The sequence below is a fragment of the Nanorana parkeri genome, unplaced genomic scaffold (assembly GCF_000935625.1).
Source record: "Nanorana parkeri isolate BGI_ZX_2015 unplaced genomic scaffold, ASM93562v1 scaffold2105, whole genome shotgun sequence".
NCBI classification, from domain to species: domain Eukaryota; kingdom Metazoa; phylum Chordata; class Amphibia; order Anura; family Dicroglossidae; genus Nanorana; species Nanorana parkeri.
In genome coordinates, this window is record NW_017308373.1 from 31,797 (window position 1) to 50,063 (window position 18,267).

Genomic DNA, 18,267 nt, shown 5'->3' on the forward strand with positions numbered 1-18,267 from the left:
TTCTGTTGTATCAATATCTATTGCCATTGTACTGAGCATATAAATATATTTTTTCCTATTTCGTGTTTGCCGTTATTGTGTGCCACTACTTCCATAGGCAACATGTAAGAAGGTATAACCAGGAAATGTACTTAAATCACATACCAGCATCATAACCCTTTATTATTAATTTTTTAATGTCTGATGAAATAATCATTACCTTTTATTTACTAAATGGTGCAAATTGGCTGTATCCATATTTCTAAAACATGTTGAACCTTAATTATTATAAAATGCATCAGCAGACATCATGGAGAAGTTTCCTTTTACTATTATTATTACTATAATATGACGCCATCTATATGAGAGTAGTTTATCTGACATTTATTACATTTGAAAATATTATGGCCTGTTTCTTAAACATATATAGAAAGAGAATGTGATTTAAAAAAAAACAATCAATATTACGCTCATTTCTCTTTCTTGTTTTTGATGTAGTCTTTTTTCAAACTGTTGAAACTTTTTTCAACTGAATCCGCAGTCAGCAGAAAATGAAAAATGCTGTCTGGAATGAGGTCAATAGCATAACTCTGAAACAATATAAAGAGGATGTGGAGTGCCATGTTATTAAGTATTGCTTCAACACAGCCTTATACAATATACATACTGTACTCATGTGGCCTAGATTTGATAACTAGATATATGTAGCTGTGGCATTCCAGTTGGTAAACAATCCATATCATTGGCACATGCCTTGTAGAGGATCATGTGATTTTATTTATTTATTTCCGGTATTTATATAGCGCCGACAATTTACGCAGCACTTTACATAGTTGCACATTCACATCAGTCCCTACCCTCAAGGAGCTTACAATCTAAGGTCCCTATCTCACATTCATTCATAGAGGGCCAACTTAAGGTGCCCATACACCTGTCGATTATCGTACGACACAGCGTACGGCGGATTAGTGGTGTGCTCGGAAGACAAATGCACGAACGGCAAGTACGATCTGCACAACGAAAGTCGTAAGATGATTGTAAGGTGTATGGGCACCTTTAGAGAGCAGCCAATTGACCTACCAGCATGTCTTTGGAGTGTGGGAGGAAACAAGCACAGGGAGAACATGCAAATTCCTTGCAGATAGTGACCTGGCTGGCATTTGAACCAATTACCAGTTCTTGAAGTTCCTCTAAAGGAAAAGAAGTTTACTCTTCAAACTTTATCAAGTACCAGATGCAATTATAAAATGTATAAACCAGGAACAATTGTAAAGGTGCCCATACACTGTACGATTGTCATACGAGAATCGCGGGAAATCCCGCGATCGTACGATAAAGGTACAGTGTATGGAAGGCGTGCGACCGTTTCTACTGTACGGTCGCATGTCTTCCGTCGAACAAGCAGTCTTGAAAACATGAGGACTGTGCACTGAAAGAGGAGGATAACAAATATTTGATTAAGGGCCCATTCACACCTGTGATTCTGTCTGAATGAATAATTTTAATGTCAACTGATTATCTGTGACAGCTGTGCATGTGAGGTTCATGTGTATGGTGTGTATGACCTGTCTCTTGTAGAGGAACATGTAATTACTAACTGGGCAGCCCAGTGGTTAGCACTTCTGCATGTAGCACTGAAATTGCAGGTTCAGCCAGAACACAATCTGCATAGAGTTTGGATGTTCTCTCTGTGCTTGCATGGGTTTCCCCTTACAATCCAAAGACATGGTGGTAGGTTCACTGGCTCCTGTCTAAATTGGCCCCAGTATGTGTTCATATGAGATAGGTACCTTAGATTGTAAGCTCCTTGAGTGCAGGGACTGATGTAAATGAATAGTATGTATATCACTAAATAAATAGGTATATAAATACCTGTAATAAGTTAAAAAAAAAACAAAAAAAAACTGCTGGTTCCTAAAATGCTTCCAAAATAAAATGATGTTTACTCTTCCAAATTATAAAATCAAAGTGTGTAATGATTTACAGTATTAGGAAAGGAGAGCCGTTGCCTAGTGAACTAATCCCTTCAGTTGGTAGCTTGCAACAGACAAAAAAAAAACATGAATCCTGGAACTTTAGGCTGTTACAGACTACACCTTTGGACTGCTCCTCTTTTTATTACTCAACCATAAGAACTACAGTTGCCTTTACCTGGAGGGAGTGTGAAAGACATCCACTGGTTCTGTTAGTGTATCCCACCGTGTCCAATGCTTCAGAAGCAAACTCTTCAGGAGATTTCACAAATATGTTTGTCTTTATTTTATAGGTCATGTCCGTTGAGACAAGCAATGGCATCACACTCTGTAGTAGAAATTCTACCAGTTAGGCAAAAACAAAGCAAGTCTGTCTACAGAAAAATGTCAGACTTTTACAGAAGTTATGCAGAAACTAGTAAGCCCATGCATTATAGATACATGTGCCCTTCATTAAAATGGAATGCTGAAGCATTAGGATGAATAGTAACATGTTTACAGCAGCTAAGGGTGTAGATAGCCATATAGAGGTGCTATGAAATGCATTCAGGAAAACGTACCAGCACAATTGCACACAGCATGACTGCTGCTTGTAGGGTTCAGTGAACTGTATAAGCAGCCGGTAGGAGGCTGTCTGGTTGCACTAAGCACGGGCTGATATAGACAGGGCTCTGATGGCCCCCTAAGAGACTGTCTGCAAGTCACATCATGGTGCAGTGTTTTGGGGTTCAGATCCGGAAAGCATCAAATATCATTAAATATTAAACAAACTGGTTTCTACATGGGCAGTGAAAAGTTTATTGAACTCTATTTGCTGGTACTTGTGCTAATCTGTCTACATTCAAACAACACTCCAGGCTGTGGCAAGATTACTGCAACCAGAAGAGATTTTCCACATTCTAAAACATTCATCTTCATGCATACATACACTTCAGAATTATTAATATTAATATTATTATTATCATGTAAGTGATATTTAATTATTTGCCACCTCAATTGGAAAATTACCTGTGAGCTGAAATCAATAACTAAAATATGCACAAATACAGTATATTGTAGAGTGTTTAAAAGGATTCTAAGTAGAATGCTATCATACAGAGAAATTGAATTTCCCATTACTTTAGACTGAGAGAGTGATTTACCTGCACTGTTATACCCTTAGACTTGTATTCTTCATGTAGACCACGAGAAAAGAAATCCACAAAGACCTAAAGCACAAAGGATAAATCGAATAAAAATAATCACAATTCACAGGATACTATTCAAATATATTTGCGATACACTCAGGGGCGTAACTAGAAAACACAGGGCCCCATAGCAAAATTTTGCATGGGGCCCGGTGATTGCTAGTTCTGCCACTTGCAGAGCCCACCTGATATACCAAACAGCCCACCTGAGAGTGACCCTTCAGAGCCCACCATAGACTCTCTATAATGGGCTCTGCAGGGTCTCAGATGGGCTGCACACCTCTTACCTGTCAGCGCTGTTCGCCTCATCTTCTATCGACGGGCCCGCCTCCTCTTACATCACTGGCCCCACCTGCTCTTAGGTCGCTGGCCAGTGATGTAAGAGGAGGCGGGTTGCTCTAAGGCAGGCCCCGCCTCCTCATTCACTGCAAAACGTTGGCCTCTTCTGCCGTAGCTGCTGGCTGTCACTGACACAGCTCCGTAGCGGCTGTGAGGGAAAACGCTGCTGCTGAGCTGTGTCGGTGACGCCCACATGGCATCAGAGGGATGGCCGGGCCCCTGGGTCGCTATGGCGATTGTTACGCCACTGGATAAACTTAGCATATGTAATGAGTATACTGTAAATGTTATTGTGTTTAGTATACAGATGACTAAATGTAAAGGGAACTATTCAGTATCTATTAACCCAACCATGACTGCCCCTACAAGGGGGCAAGAGGCCCTTATCATGATCTAATATTTGTGGTGATGGGGCAGTTACTCCCCTGGGGTGGCAGAGAAATCCACAACAGCAATTTCTGTTCTAGAAATTGTGTTAGAAAAAAAAAACACACACAAAAGATCTCTGGAGGTTAGCCGACTTGCCATCAAATTGTCAAAATCACTTACTGAAACCCCAACTGAATTATGTAAAATGGTGCACCAAAATAAAAGGTGTTTTAACCACTTGCTGCCCGGAGCAATTTCTTACATTTGCACACACATGATATAATCTGAATTTTTTGGCTAAAAAACAGCTTCAGACTCCAAAACAATTATATATGTTCTGAAAACGGTATTTGTGCAAATGTTTATCGAACAAGTATTTTTAGGAATAAAAACACTAAAATTAAATTTAGTGCACAGAAACAGAATATAATACCCACATTTTTGGCAAAATATAAAAGATGGGATCACGCTGGGTAAATAGATCCCAAAACTACAATAACCAAAATTTCCCATAGGCGACACTCTAAACACTTTTACTGCTCATCAGTTTAGTGCTAACAGTGATTGATAAGTCTAGAATTACTGCGTTCACTCCCACATTCACGACGATATGTAACATGTGTGGCACAATTTTCATTTGTGCACGCAGGCATATCAGACGCATGTTTGTGTTGCATGTGTGTGCACGTGGGGGACGGTGGACTTTAAAACATTTTTTTTTAACACTAAATTTTATTGCTATCACATAGGGGGGCTAGCAAGCCCTTATGTAATATGTAATAGCAGATAGGGTGTGACAGGCCCCCTTTATGGAGACATCAGAGGTCTTTCAGACCCCTAATGTTACCTAGGGACCCCAAAGAAGCTGATGAAGCAGAGATCTGCTTCACCAACTTCTTCTTCTGGCTCTAGGAGCCAGAGAATGTGCTTAGTGACACCGGAAGTGATGTAATGCACATACATTCCAGCTCTAGTGATCGAAGGAGAGATCAGCGGCTGGAAGCCTGCCGATCTCCCTCCGATCCTTCAGGGGAGACCCACCATGCTGGTCCTAGGCTTGCACGGGGGACAGCAGAGCCCGGGAAGTCGACGGAGGCACCGGTGGAGGGGGGACAAACACAGTACCACACCATACAAGTGATCCGGCATCTATTCAGACGCCAGATCGCTTGTATTTAGACGGCAATCATCTGCTGTTTAAAACAGTACCAAGAACATAGCTGCAGCAGCAGCCTTGTTCTTGGTATAACCACTTCCAGCGGATGATGTGCATGAACCCGCTGGAAGTGGTTAAGTCTTGGTTTGTTTTCTGTAGAAAGCCTGTCCTCTGCTACCATGCTGCAGAAATGGACCCTTTCTCTGTGCATGAGTCACAATTTAACCTCTCCATTATACAAAGCTCACATTTCCTGCTGATTGGAGAGCTCTTGCCCTGACTCAGCAGGAGCCATATCAGACATCTGCAGAGAGAGCTCTGCTTCTACACAGAGAGCAAGGGTCCTTTCCTGTAGCATGTTGGCTTTTGTACTCAGGCTGTAACTGCTTTGAAAACTAACTATAAGACATCACACACCTTTTGTTTTGATGCACCTGGAAAGTATTTAGCTCAGTTGGGCCTTAAACATATATCTATTTAAATTGCCAACATAAAGACTTACTTTTGAGGCGCTATATACAAGTGACAATGGATATGGGCGATTTCCAACTTCAGAAGCAAGATTTATAATGAGGCCTTTCTTTCTAAAAGACATTAAGAAAGATTCTCAATGCAGCCCTCAGTAACTGTTACCCAGTTTGAAGCTCCATATTTACCTCTGCAACATTTGAGGGAGAATAGTCCGAGTCATCTAAAAAAAAATAATAATAAAAAACAATTACTAATTTCAAAGAAATTATGCATTTATATTATAACTTACTGAGGCATGAAACGTACAGTGTGAGCAACATTAAAATATCAGACATGATTATTAGAAAGTGCATCAGCCACTACAACTGACCTAATTCAGCACTGTGATCTACACTATCAAACCTTCAAACACACACTGAACGTGATTACGCTTGGAGCTCTAGTTGGAAATTTAAATTAGGATTAAAAATGTGCTAACAGACGGGCTTTTTATTGCACAAGAGACATACTATGTCTCTTCTACAACAAAGGACCTCTACCAGTCTGTATGCAAACTTTTTTATAATAATTTATGATATTGTATACATATAATGTACACTGAGTTGCGCATACGCTTTCGGCATATGCCAGGATCCCAGTGAGGCCAATCAAAGCTGGCCAAAATCCCTAACCTGGTAGAAGCCCAGGAGAAGATGTCAGCACCGGCAAGGGTGCTTTCAGAGATTGCATCGCTGGGGAAGAGGTGAGTATAGTTTCGCTTTAAGGAAACAACTGCTAATTATAAAAACAGGAAAAATAAGGCTAATACTAATTACACAGCAAATTCAATAATTACATTTTTAGAAGATTTTCTCATCTGCCATTACTAATATGGATGTGTTGTACTGCAAATTATATTATCATAATATACACTTACCCATAATACTGACAGGATATTGCAGTTGATTGTTTTGTCCAGCATCTAATAAACACATCAAAATGAAGAATATCTGTATACCTTTTTCATAGTTTACACATAAAACATTCTGTTTTAGTTCATGATGTTGTTTCATGTAGGTAATAAAAGAACATTGTCATCCACGAACAACCCCTTTTCTACTCGGTACACATACGTTACGAATGTTTCAAGGGGTGTGACACCCACTACTCAGGTCCCAGCCATAAACATTAATATATACTACTCGGTACACATACATCAATGATAGTTTTAGAATCATCTTTAATGAAAAAGAACATACCTGATCTAAATCAGAAATATCCAAATATCTGGTTGGCTCCTCTGATATTTTCATTCCCACATTGTTTACTGAGAAAAAAAAAAAGATTTTATTAACATGAGAAACTTACCAATTATCCATGTAGATCTTCACAGAACATACATCACATGCTGTATAGATAACTACAGTTACATAGTATTTGAGGTTGAAAAAAGACACAAGTCCATCAAGTTCAACCTATTGGAGTTCCATGTACTGTATACAACAAAGATTAGTACTATGTGCTGGAAGTCTGCCATCAGCTCTTTTACAGAATACAAAGGATTAAAGTGATGTTTATTAGTACCATTATACTTCAATAAATTGATATTATTCTGAATAATACCGATTTCTGATATTCTGATGGAATACAGAAGCAGCTCCCCACTAAGCCTGAAGGTGTTTATGTTACACTGACACTACTGAGCATACTACATTACTGAATATACTACATTAAACAGAAAAGACTTGGAATATTAAAGTACATTTTGAACAAAGTGCACATAAAACAAATCCTTTTTTTCCCTTTTTCCCTCTCCCCTGACCTAACAGATCCCACACTCCCCTTCTGCACCTGTATACTTACCTCGATCCAATGCCCGCAGCCTCCAGGTATAATATACATTCCAAGTTGCAAGTCCTTGCTCTCTTGGCCATGCCTGCGCAGTGGAACATCATGGACTTCTATGGGGCTCGTCTACCTCTGTCTTCCGGCCAGGCGACAAGCCCCATAGATGCAGGAGCAAAATTGAGGGACAGTTGTCACCCAAAAACAGGATGTGCCAGTACCTTCATGGCAGGATCACCAGGTTTTTTTTATTAATGAAATCTGGATATTTAAAAAGAATGGAAACAGCATTTGAAATTACATTTGACATTATAACACTAAAATAAGTTTTTAGTGATCTGGTTAAAACTACTTGATCATTGCTATCACTAAAGACACCTGCAATTAAAGCAAGCATATGGGTTATGAGCTATGCTATGTCTCCAACCATTTTGATACCAGCCTAAAAGACAATTGTGAGAGTCCCCTCCCAAAGCACTAGTGTCCTGCATTAGCAGGCTTAAGGCTCTTTCACATCTTTAGTGGCAACAGAAGTAATTTGAAAAAAAAAAAAAAAGGTATGCGAAAAATAGCAAAGGACTGGGCAAATCAACAGAAGTGGATGTGTGGTGGTCATGTTACCAAAATCTGACATACTGGGCTGGGTGACGGGTAAAGAAGAGAAATGATATCATCTGTATGTCTAACGGTGTAATTTCATCTGATGAAGTGGGTTGTAATAGTGGAGATGGACAAAGCCCACTTCTCCCCACACCCTGCGCATGAAACTTTTTTGGAGATGTCTGGTTGGCTTACAAGGTTTGACTTTTACCAACACCCTAACATCTCCTAATTGAATATACAGTTCACATTATTAAGGGTGGTCCGAAACTTATCAGACATATCAAGCCAACATGTCACTCATTACCCAGAATTCCAATTTCCAGTCCATTCAGTTCTTCTTTAATCTTCTGGTAGATGTGTGATCCATTCGTAAAATCCACTTGCATTACCCGAGTCTTGCGTCCAGATTCTTGTTCTTTTTTAAACATAGACAAATATGTGTTTAAACATAAATTCCACTAACATGAATATATTAATAAAGAAAAATAACAGGGAAACAATAATGGTTTTGAGTCGGTTTTACATAACTTGTTTTTAGGTTTTTCAACTGATTTTATATTTTTTTTTGTTTGACTGTGTCTTTATTTATAAGGCTTCAACATGGAAAAAAGAGAGATTAAGCAATTGACCACGGACACACATCTAGACAAAACTGCTCAAAAAACATTATTCACTTCCGTTACATAACACGCTTATCCAATTTGTTTGTACAATGATATCAGTTATGTATGTCCACTCAAAGGTTCATCTATTGGGGAACGGAAAAAAAAGCAATGGCATGGGATCAGAAGCAACAGTATAGGAGGAAGGATCCCAAACATATAGCTGGGGGCTGAGATATTAATATCCCAATATTCCCACAATTCATTATGTATGTCAAGAGTTTAGCCATCAGTGTTTAGTAGTTATAATTCTATAATCCGGTTAAGAAGTTCCTCTGACGAGGTTATTGTAAGGTGTTTCCATTTTAATGCTATTAAGCAGAACGACTGTCAAAATGTGTGTAAGAAGTTTGGAATTTCCCTGGTGGTGGACCTAGGAAATGGGTAAGATATTCCAGAGCAGGGGTAGGCAATTCATTATATGAGAAACTGGGACTGTTGTGGAGGGCCAAACCAATAGGCTGAACTTAATTCTGCTCAATATTAATGTTATTGCTTAAAAAAGCAGTACATTATATGGTTTTGATTAAGATGCATCAATACCAGTTCTCCGGTATCGATTATGTGTACCGATATTTTTTTTCGGTACTCGCCAATACCGAGTACTGGTCTGGATCATGACACGTCACCCGGCTTCCTGATTGACCTGTGAAGCTGGTGTTCTAGCAAAAGAACACCGGCTTTACTTGCCGAGACTGCCTTGGTTCCTGACCAATCAGAAAGCTGGATAGTGAGTCATGAGATGGTTTCTGGATTCCTGATTGTTAATCCTCCAGTCCCATCGCACTCCTGCACTCCTGACCGGACAAAAACCCAAATTCAACTGGGTGGGTGCGGTGGTGACAACGGATGCCTCTGTGAAATGTAGATAGACTAGTATCCCTAGTTTTGATAATGTCCCCATTAGACTGGCCCTTACATTGTTCCCATTAGAGTGCCCCTTCATATTATTGTCCCCACATTCCTTAGTTTACTACTTTATAAGTAGGCTAGAGGTGGGAGGCGGAGCAGGCTGCAGAAGAGGACGGAAGAAGATACACTTCTGTCCTCTTGCAATGCTGAGGACGGGGAACATATTTGACGTACTGGCTACTAGAACTGCTGACGATTCTATCAACCAATGACTGACGAGGAAGTGGACACCTGACATCATTGGTTGCTAGGATGCCAGCGATCATATCAACCAATACCTGAAGAGGAGGGGGGCCTGCACTGGACTATAGCTGGCAGTGGATGCACAGCCAGCCATGACTGACTGCAGGTCTTCAATTGGGTCGATTGGTTGGGTTAAATGGCATGTAATAACTCAGGTGTATAATAGCAATGCATCAGTAGCTTATAAAAAAATAGCTTGAACACTTTTCTCTTATTAGTTCGTTGTCTAAATAAAAGCTACCTAAATAAAATCAAAATCAGAAAATCCTGCAAGATGCTAATGCTAATTAAATATAAGCAAACAAAAATAGTGATATGCAAATGTAAGCAAGTGCTCCTGTGTATTGTCTCAATAAAACTTATTATCAAGGTGCAAAATAAAATCTATCAAAGTGCATGTGATAACCAGCAATGACAAGTCGTATATTTGTGTCCGTCTGTGGTAATCAAGTACAGTTCATAAAAATATGCTTTATCCAACTGTGATAACCAATAGCTACCAAGGATCAATTTGCAACACTCCAATATTCTCCCGGGTGTCACAGATGTGCATGACACCTTTACTGGGTAAACTGAACAGAATAGGTTGACTTTAATCCAAAGGTCAGAAAACACTTTTCCCAATTTATGGTAAAAAAACCTGTACTCCTCCACCTCTGAATCGTTATATCACTCCCTAATACTCCACATTAATGCAATAAAAGGAGGTGGAAGGCATGAAGTGACGTAACACATAGAGTGGAGTCAGTGGCATCATCAAGCTGGGCTCCATGCTCCTAGAGTCCCAGAGGGAGAAACTCTGTACTTGGCATTGTTATAAATAGAGTCACAGTATTTGGATAGTAACTCCATAACAGACCCTTCTAATCCTCTGGAATGGAATTGTATTGTAACTCCACTGTCTCCCCTTATTTTGTAAAGTGAAGTGCAAACTGTTGGCAATATATAGATCCTGTACAATAATAATAATATTCATTCTCAGTTGCACATGGAATAACATCTAATTTACAGAAGAGACAGACTTTTACCTATCTCTGCAGCCACTTTCTTAAGCTTCTCCAAAGTACGGCTGATGAGCACAACGTCCAGACCTCTCTTTGCAAGCTAGGACAAAAGTTAGTAATGTTACAGTATGCCTAAAGAATAATAAATAAACAACACTTATGTATGCAAAATACAATGTGAGACATATTATCATATTATTTTTTTATTTTTTATTTTTTATAAACTTATTTTTGATAAACTTTTTATTTTTTTGATATTTTACTTTTATGCATTTATTTATTTTTATTAAATATTTGTATTTTTTACTTTACTGTCGGGGGCTCCGGGGAAATATTTGGGGTCTAAACAGAGTCCTCAATCTCCTTTTCTGCAGCCTCTGTTATAAATGAATAGTAATCCTCTATACTGAGTGTCCCTGTTCATTCATAACATGTGGAGATAGTGTGTTTACCATGTCCACAATCATGAATGAACAAGAAGTGATCTAGATCACTTCCCATTCATTTTTAATTGGGGACACAGTAAACATATTATGTCCTCAATTATTTACAAACACTCAGCGATCACTGATCGATGAATGTTTGTGCTCCGCTCTCCATCCTGGATCGGCTGTCACAAGAGGCTGAGCGAGTGGTGCGGGGAGGAGAGCTTGATCTCCTGTGACAGCTGACATCTGTCTCCCCTCCCACACTGCCGCTCACCTGATCTATCACAGGGGGCTGAGCGGGGCTGTGCGGGAGAAGAGCTCAGCCTCCTGTAACAGCTGGCAGCTGTCTCCGCCCCCACACCGCCGCTCTCCTGATCTGTCACAGGAGGCGGAGCGGTGCGAGAGGAAAGATGCCAGCTGTTTACATTGCTTTCCTCCCCCGCACCACTCGGCCTCCTATGACAGTTTCCCTCCTCCCCGCTGGGACACAGAGCAGTGCCTAGCGAGGAGGAGAGAAATCAGGGATGCACCACTATTTCGCCGAAAGATGGCACTTTCTGCAATTTGCCAAAGTGTCATTTTCGTCCGACATGATTTGGCGGCCGAAATTTCGGTGCTTCCCTACTTAAAACCCCCAAATATGACATATTTTCAGAAAGCAAAGACCCTGTGGAATAAAATGTTGGCAGTTGCAAATTTGCATGTCACATGATATTGTGTGTATTAGCGCAACTCTTTCAACCCACGAACATTCTTTCATTCTATTCAACCCAAAAGTTTTGTAAAAAATACATTTAAGTTAATTTTAGTGCCCAAAAACACAATATAGTACCCAATTTGTTTTATATAAAAGATGAGGTTACGGCGAGTAAATAGATGCCCAACATACCAAGGTTAAAATTGCATGCATCTGTAAAATGGCAACAAAATACGGCACCCCAAATTGTCCAAAGCGGGGGCTTTTCCTCCAGGTCATCATTTTAGAGATATCCGTGAATACTGGCCCTAGAATTATTGCTCTCACTCTGGTGCACGTGGCGATACCTAGCATCGAAGGTGCACCTGACACGTGTTTAAATTAATATGCATGCGCTCTTGAGGGTGGGGGAATTTTAAATATATATATTTTTACATTTATTGTATTTAGTTTTATTTTTTCTAAACTTTTTCTTTCTTTTTACTTAACTTAATTGCTATCACATAGGGGGGCTTACAAGCCACCTATGTGATAGCATACTAGGGGTTACAGGTACTCTTTAAGGCAATACTTAGGTTCTAATAGACCCCTAGTATCGCCTTAGTTCCTTAGTTAGAGTATAACTTTTTTTTAGCACCTAGACAAATGGGATAGCCCCACTGCAAGGGTTAAAAACATTTTTGCCAGGAGTTCTGCTTTAAAGCTCAACTCTGGGGAAAATTAAAAAATACCTCTGCAGTGTGCAGTGTGACTCTCCTTGCAAGGCTTAAATGCTTGTTTTTGTCTAAATGAACACAGTTTCACTTACCTTATCCCTGACTCCCTCAGCAGCCGACAGTCTACAGTTCCCCCGACAGCCTGACGATAGACAGGCCCCCGGCATCCTCACTTACAATGCAGGACTGCTGCTCCTGCATTGTACATAATGACATACGGGGGTGATCGGTGGATTGAGAGCCAAAGAAAAACGGCTTTGGGGGACCAGTCATACAGAAAGAAGGAATCCTGGGGGAGCGAGGGCTGGGGAAGGGACACTGTGAGGGTAGTTTTTAAATTCCCCCCAATGTTCAGCTTTAAAGAGACCCTGTTGCAGATCATTCATTACAACAAAATATTCCCATTTAATTATACGTGCATCTAACGTTTTTTATGTCTGTTAATTACCTTTAAAAGTATCACTTTATTTTTGAACCTAGACAAAAATGGGCACTTAATCCTTGCAGTGTGGGTGTAGCCCCACTGCAAGGATTAAGAAAAAATTCCCTGGAGTTCTGTTTTAATTGTTAACTTTGTTTTTAACCTCCCCTGTGTTTCCCTATCATTTAGCAATAACTTACCTCTCGAGCATATGCCTTCCCTATGCCATCTGTAGCACCCGTTACCACTGCAAAAGAAGACAGGAGCATTAAGTCCTATGCTGAATGCAGCCCAGGAGTAGGGATGAGCTCAAGTTCATACCAAACATGATTAAGACCCTATTAACACCTGAGCATAACTTGAATGAACGTCGTGTTCGTGCCCACTTGTGCGTGCTTGTTCTCCGTGTTCCCATTGCACATGCAACAAATGCAGAAAAGAAGTGCAAGTAGCACAATCTGCGATATGCCTTCTGCGGTTTTTTTTCTACGTGTTTGTGTGCATTTCAATGGAGGAAAAATGCATGTTTGCCCAGCCACATTTGGGGTGCCATTAACTGGTAGACATGTGCAATTCGTTTAATTCCGAATTGAAATTCGTAGGAATTTCTGTATATTTGGACATTCAGATGCATCCGAATTTCCAAATGACAGAAATAACAAATCTGAAGGAATCAGAATGTTTGATAACGAAATTCGGATACATCCGAATTTCATTCGGAAATGAAACACAGCAAGCGGGAGAGCTGTCATTTATCGCTCTCTGACTTCTCTGACTTGTATCTCAAATGAAAACAAAGTAACACAATATTGTTAAAAATGTCATTAATGAAAGAAGCCAAGAGATTTGTGTAATTCTGTAACAGCTTCTGCTTCTTTGTGGACACTTCCATCCCCAATCTGATAGCTGTCACCAGGGCCGATGATGCCACTAGGGAGCACTGCTGCCTAGGGCGCAATTCATTCCAGACCCTTTAGGTCTGGTAGGAATGTTAGGGGGGACCCCATGTAATAATAAAAAAAAGAGTGTGTGGTTTCCCGGAAATTCATACCAGACCCTTTAGGTCTGGTAGGAATTTTAGGGGGGAACCCCAACGCCAAAAAAAAAAATGGTGTCCCCCTCTAATGGAACTTTCTCTCTCAGGTCCGCTCCTCTGCAGGAACAATAGCCATTCTGTTATTGGCTATTCTAAATTGCAATAGCCTTCTGTCAGTCCCAGAGGAGCGGACCTGAGAGAGAAAGTTTTCTTTCAGCTCCGCTCACCCCCTGCTGTTTGACAGAAGGCAGTGACTTTTCATATACCATCGTTATATATACACAGCCAGTGATGTGGAGTAAAAGGCACGGCACCAGTGATTGTGGTGCCTGATGGGACACTGATTCTTTGATCGCATTCACTTTCTATGTGTTATATGTTGGTGTACACTGAAAACAATACTATATATAAGGGTGATATATGAAAGGTCACTGGGATTATTCAAGTTCTGATATTTATTTTCACTTTGGGATTTTTTTGATTGTTTGATTGTTCACATACATTTAACCCTATTGTAGCGCAGTGCAACTGATTAATATACACCTTAGGGCTGGTGCAGACCTGTACCTTTTTTGCAGCTCACGATGCACGGCCGTGATCGTGTTCGCTTGAATGGGCAGAATCGCGACGGGAAACCGTGTGATTGGGGTGCTACTAGAAAATAATGGCACAGCCAGCATGATTGTCTGTGATTGGTGACTCTGTGACCGCATGGCAATCTGCGTGGCAATCGACCAGGTGTGAACCTGGCCTCAAAAGAAGATTTTCTTTTAGCACAGCGACTCAATAGGAGCACGAACATTCATTCATAAGCGCAGATCCATATTGGTTTCATAGTATAAAATGTCTGCACAGCATGTATATAGCACTGTATCTGTGACAAGTATGGATACTGCACTCCATACACTACATTGATGAGCCCTAACAGAAGCACACAGCACTGCACATGAACATGACACCAAACCTCACAGCCTGCACTCCATTCCCACAATTATACCATTCCAGCAGCTTCCCCTTACCTGCCCAGCGCCCATACTGGGTGAGACTGGTCCTCCACCAGCCAGACACAATGTGGTTCTTCAGCCCCCTCAGTACGCTGACCAGCTGCTTTAGAAGAACGTAACCTGCCAGCAGCAGCCCCAGCAGGGTGAATGTCCTCTCCAGCAGGCACAGCTCTCTTTCAGCCATGTTCTTCCTGAATGGAGCACTCTGTATAATATTACACAACCCACAAGTGCTCACACAAGCCTGAACACTCCCATAACTGCATTACACACTGCTTTCTATACTGCTTAAAGGGACGATTCACCCACACTCAACAAAGCTATTCAACTTCAGACAATTTACCAGAATTTAAAACCTGCAACTATGTACACAAGAGACACAATGACAAATGTTTATAAAGGCTGACATCCTAAACAAAATGTTTACATACATAAAAGAGATACTAATTACATACTCAAGTATTGGATACAAATGCATAGCTTTCTACTGACTCTCACTTAGGTCCCTTTCACATGGGCTCCGTGTTAGTGTAAAGGCAGGCGGATCTAAATGGACGGGCACGCGTTTACATCCAGTTACCCTCGGCTTCAGCCGCGCCCAGAAAAATGAACAGATCAGAGTTCAATTTCACTGGACCTGATTGTGTCGGATTGGGGGTAACCAGATGTAAACAGTGAGTTTAGATCCAGCTGCCCATAGACTAACATGTGCCCAGTAATGTCAGTTTTTTCTCCATCACAAGATGGAGGAAAAAGATGCATGAACATGGATGTCACAATAGTGACATCTTTACCGATCAGGAGTTGATCCATGCATGGATCCCTTCCTGATCAGACTGGCCCCTTTCACACGGACACCTTTAGTTCCGTTCAGCAGGGGATCCATGCACATATCCCCTGATAATCGGAACGGACTGCACTATTGTGACATCTGTGCCTATCCAGTTTTTGCCTCCATGTTGTGATGGAGGAAAAAAAATGAAATTACTGGACCCATGTTGGTCTATGGAGAATCGGATCTAAAGGGACATGTGTCTGTTTACATTAGATTATCCCCCTATCCACCAAGACAGAACTCTGTTCCATTTGAGACTAGACTAGAGACTAGAATAGACTAACACTGGGCTTCCAATCAGATCCGCCTAAAAAAACCTGACAGACTGACCAGATCAGAATGCCCGTGCGAAAGAGGAAAAGACTGGTCCTCTTTTAAAACCAAATCCTCTATCCCTCCTACCACAAATGTGCAGAGATCTATACAAATACATGTAACATTTAAAGTGATTTATATTGCACTAGAGTTTTTATTCATCCTATAGATTGTTGCATGTTGGTTATTTTTTAACACAAATATTAAGTTACATAGCTGGTAAAGATGAATAAAGACACAGATCCATCCAGTTCAACCTATGTGTGTGAATGTGTGTATACCAGCATTTCTCAACCTTTTTCAGTCATGGCACCCTTTAAAAGTACACAAAATCTCCAGGTATTCCAGTCTAAAATGTAAAATATATAAATGTAAAGATGTAAAAAATCTCAAAGGATTGTTTATATTCTGCACCAAAGTCCTCTTACTTATGGCAATACCTGCGCAGTAATGCCCCATAGAAGTCGATGGGGCTCGTCTCTCTGTATCTCCCGCCTGCTGCATTTTTAAAATGACACATACGGCATATCGACAAAGGGAGAAAAGAAGAAATATTTTACTGACTCTATAGACAGTATGTAAACATGTTTGGTAGGCTGCATTTTGATCAAGAGAGGCAACAGCCAACCTTTAATATAACAGTGTCTGTGCACAGTATTTAATCAATTGTACAAGGCTGCTGTTTGAACAGGAGAGAGAGGAGCTAGCTTTTAATCCTATAATCAACTTTAGAGTGTATTATTTCATAGAATAAAGCCACCAAAATGTTGTACTGACTCCATACAGAGTATTTAAGCACTTTGCTAGAGCACTTTTTTTATAAGGAGTGTACCACATATTATGTGTTCTATTCTATTACATTGTGTTATTGATTTAGTGATTGACACCCACTGGGAGCGTTGTGTGACAGAAACTTGTTTATTTGTTCCATTAGTATATTCTCCTGCCACTCTTCCTATTTAGAACTAGATTGTACAGTCCTAGCTAGACCCTCCCTGCTTTTCTCATGTTTCGTATCCTCATTCTATTGCAGCTCATCAGAGAGACAGGGCTTAGGAAAGGCCTTGTCTTTTTACATTTCAAAAGACTAGAAAACATCCTCTGTACTGCACTTATTTGAAGTGAAACTGTCTCTTATTGAAGAGTTCTGCTGCCTGCGGATTCTGCCAAGTCAGCAGAATCCGCAGGCTGCCTACTGTCTGCACAGAATGGGTCTAAGGATGTATGTCATTGCATATATGAACATTTGAAAAAGAAGAGGGAGACTCCAGGCAGCTTTAAAAGAAGACAATAAAATAAGAGTGTAATTATTTCACAGGTAAAAAAAAAGTCAGCATAATACACTATGTAAACACTTTTACCAGACTGAAGTTTAATGTAGAGACCAGGCTGGGTTCATTAAATAAATCACAGTTAGATTACACTATTTCAGACAGACAAGAGCCACCAATATGCTTGATTGCAAACAAAGAGACACAGGGCATAATTTACCCTAAATCAAGAATTATAAATATTTCAGCAAAGCACAAACTGTGAAAACATTATGTGTGGCACATTGACAATGTCTTATCACCAGAATATACTAGATACTTTGAGGCAGGCCAGCAGCAGTGGAAGGATATAGTTATGGTGTTGGACCAATAGAGGTAGAAGGAGCTGGTAATGGTGGTAGAAGCTGGTAACAATGACAAGCCAGCAACTGTGGCAGTGGATGGTAATGGTGGCAGGCCAGGAGTGCTGGAAGGGACTGGTAATGATGGCAGGTAAATAGAGGTGGCAGGAGATGGTGAATATATTTGTTAGCATCAGCTGCAGTGGCTTTGAACTCATTGCTGATCCAGAACTATTTATTTTTATACAGTTGATCTGTCACAAAACTGCTTGCTGCACTGAATGCCCTCTTTAACAGCACACTGGCCAATATATATATATCCATTTTTCTCCCAGCCAATATTGTTCTATACCACACACTGCAACATCACGCAGTGGGTTAAACTATGTGAAGTGCATATACCCAGTGCCTTTATATCTCAACCACCACCTCCATGCATATGGTAGGAGTTACAGGGTGTAAAGAGGTAAATGATACTGGA

General features: G+C 40.4%; 1 protein-coding gene across 1 annotated transcript; it reads right to left on the reverse strand.

Annotated features, from left to right (window-relative positions):
* Window positions 1-449: 449 nt before the first annotated feature.
* On the reverse strand, window positions 450-15,264 carry LOC108800692 (very-long-chain 3-oxoacyl-CoA reductase-like). The gene is made up of 11 exons (XM_018572682.1): window positions 15,040-15,264; window positions 13,185-13,231; window positions 10,747-10,822; window positions 8,206-8,316; window positions 6,713-6,780; window positions 6,391-6,435; window positions 5,660-5,694; window positions 5,506-5,587; window positions 3,095-3,160; window positions 2,131-2,280; window positions 450-569 (listed from the first exon to the last, which is right to left on the reverse strand). The coding sequence occupies exons 1-11, from the start codon at window positions 15,206-15,208 to the stop codon at window positions 450-452; spliced, it is 969 nt and encodes a 322-aa protein (XP_018428184.1). The 5' UTR covers window positions 15,209-15,264.
* Window positions 15,265-18,267: the final 3,003 nt, after the last annotated feature.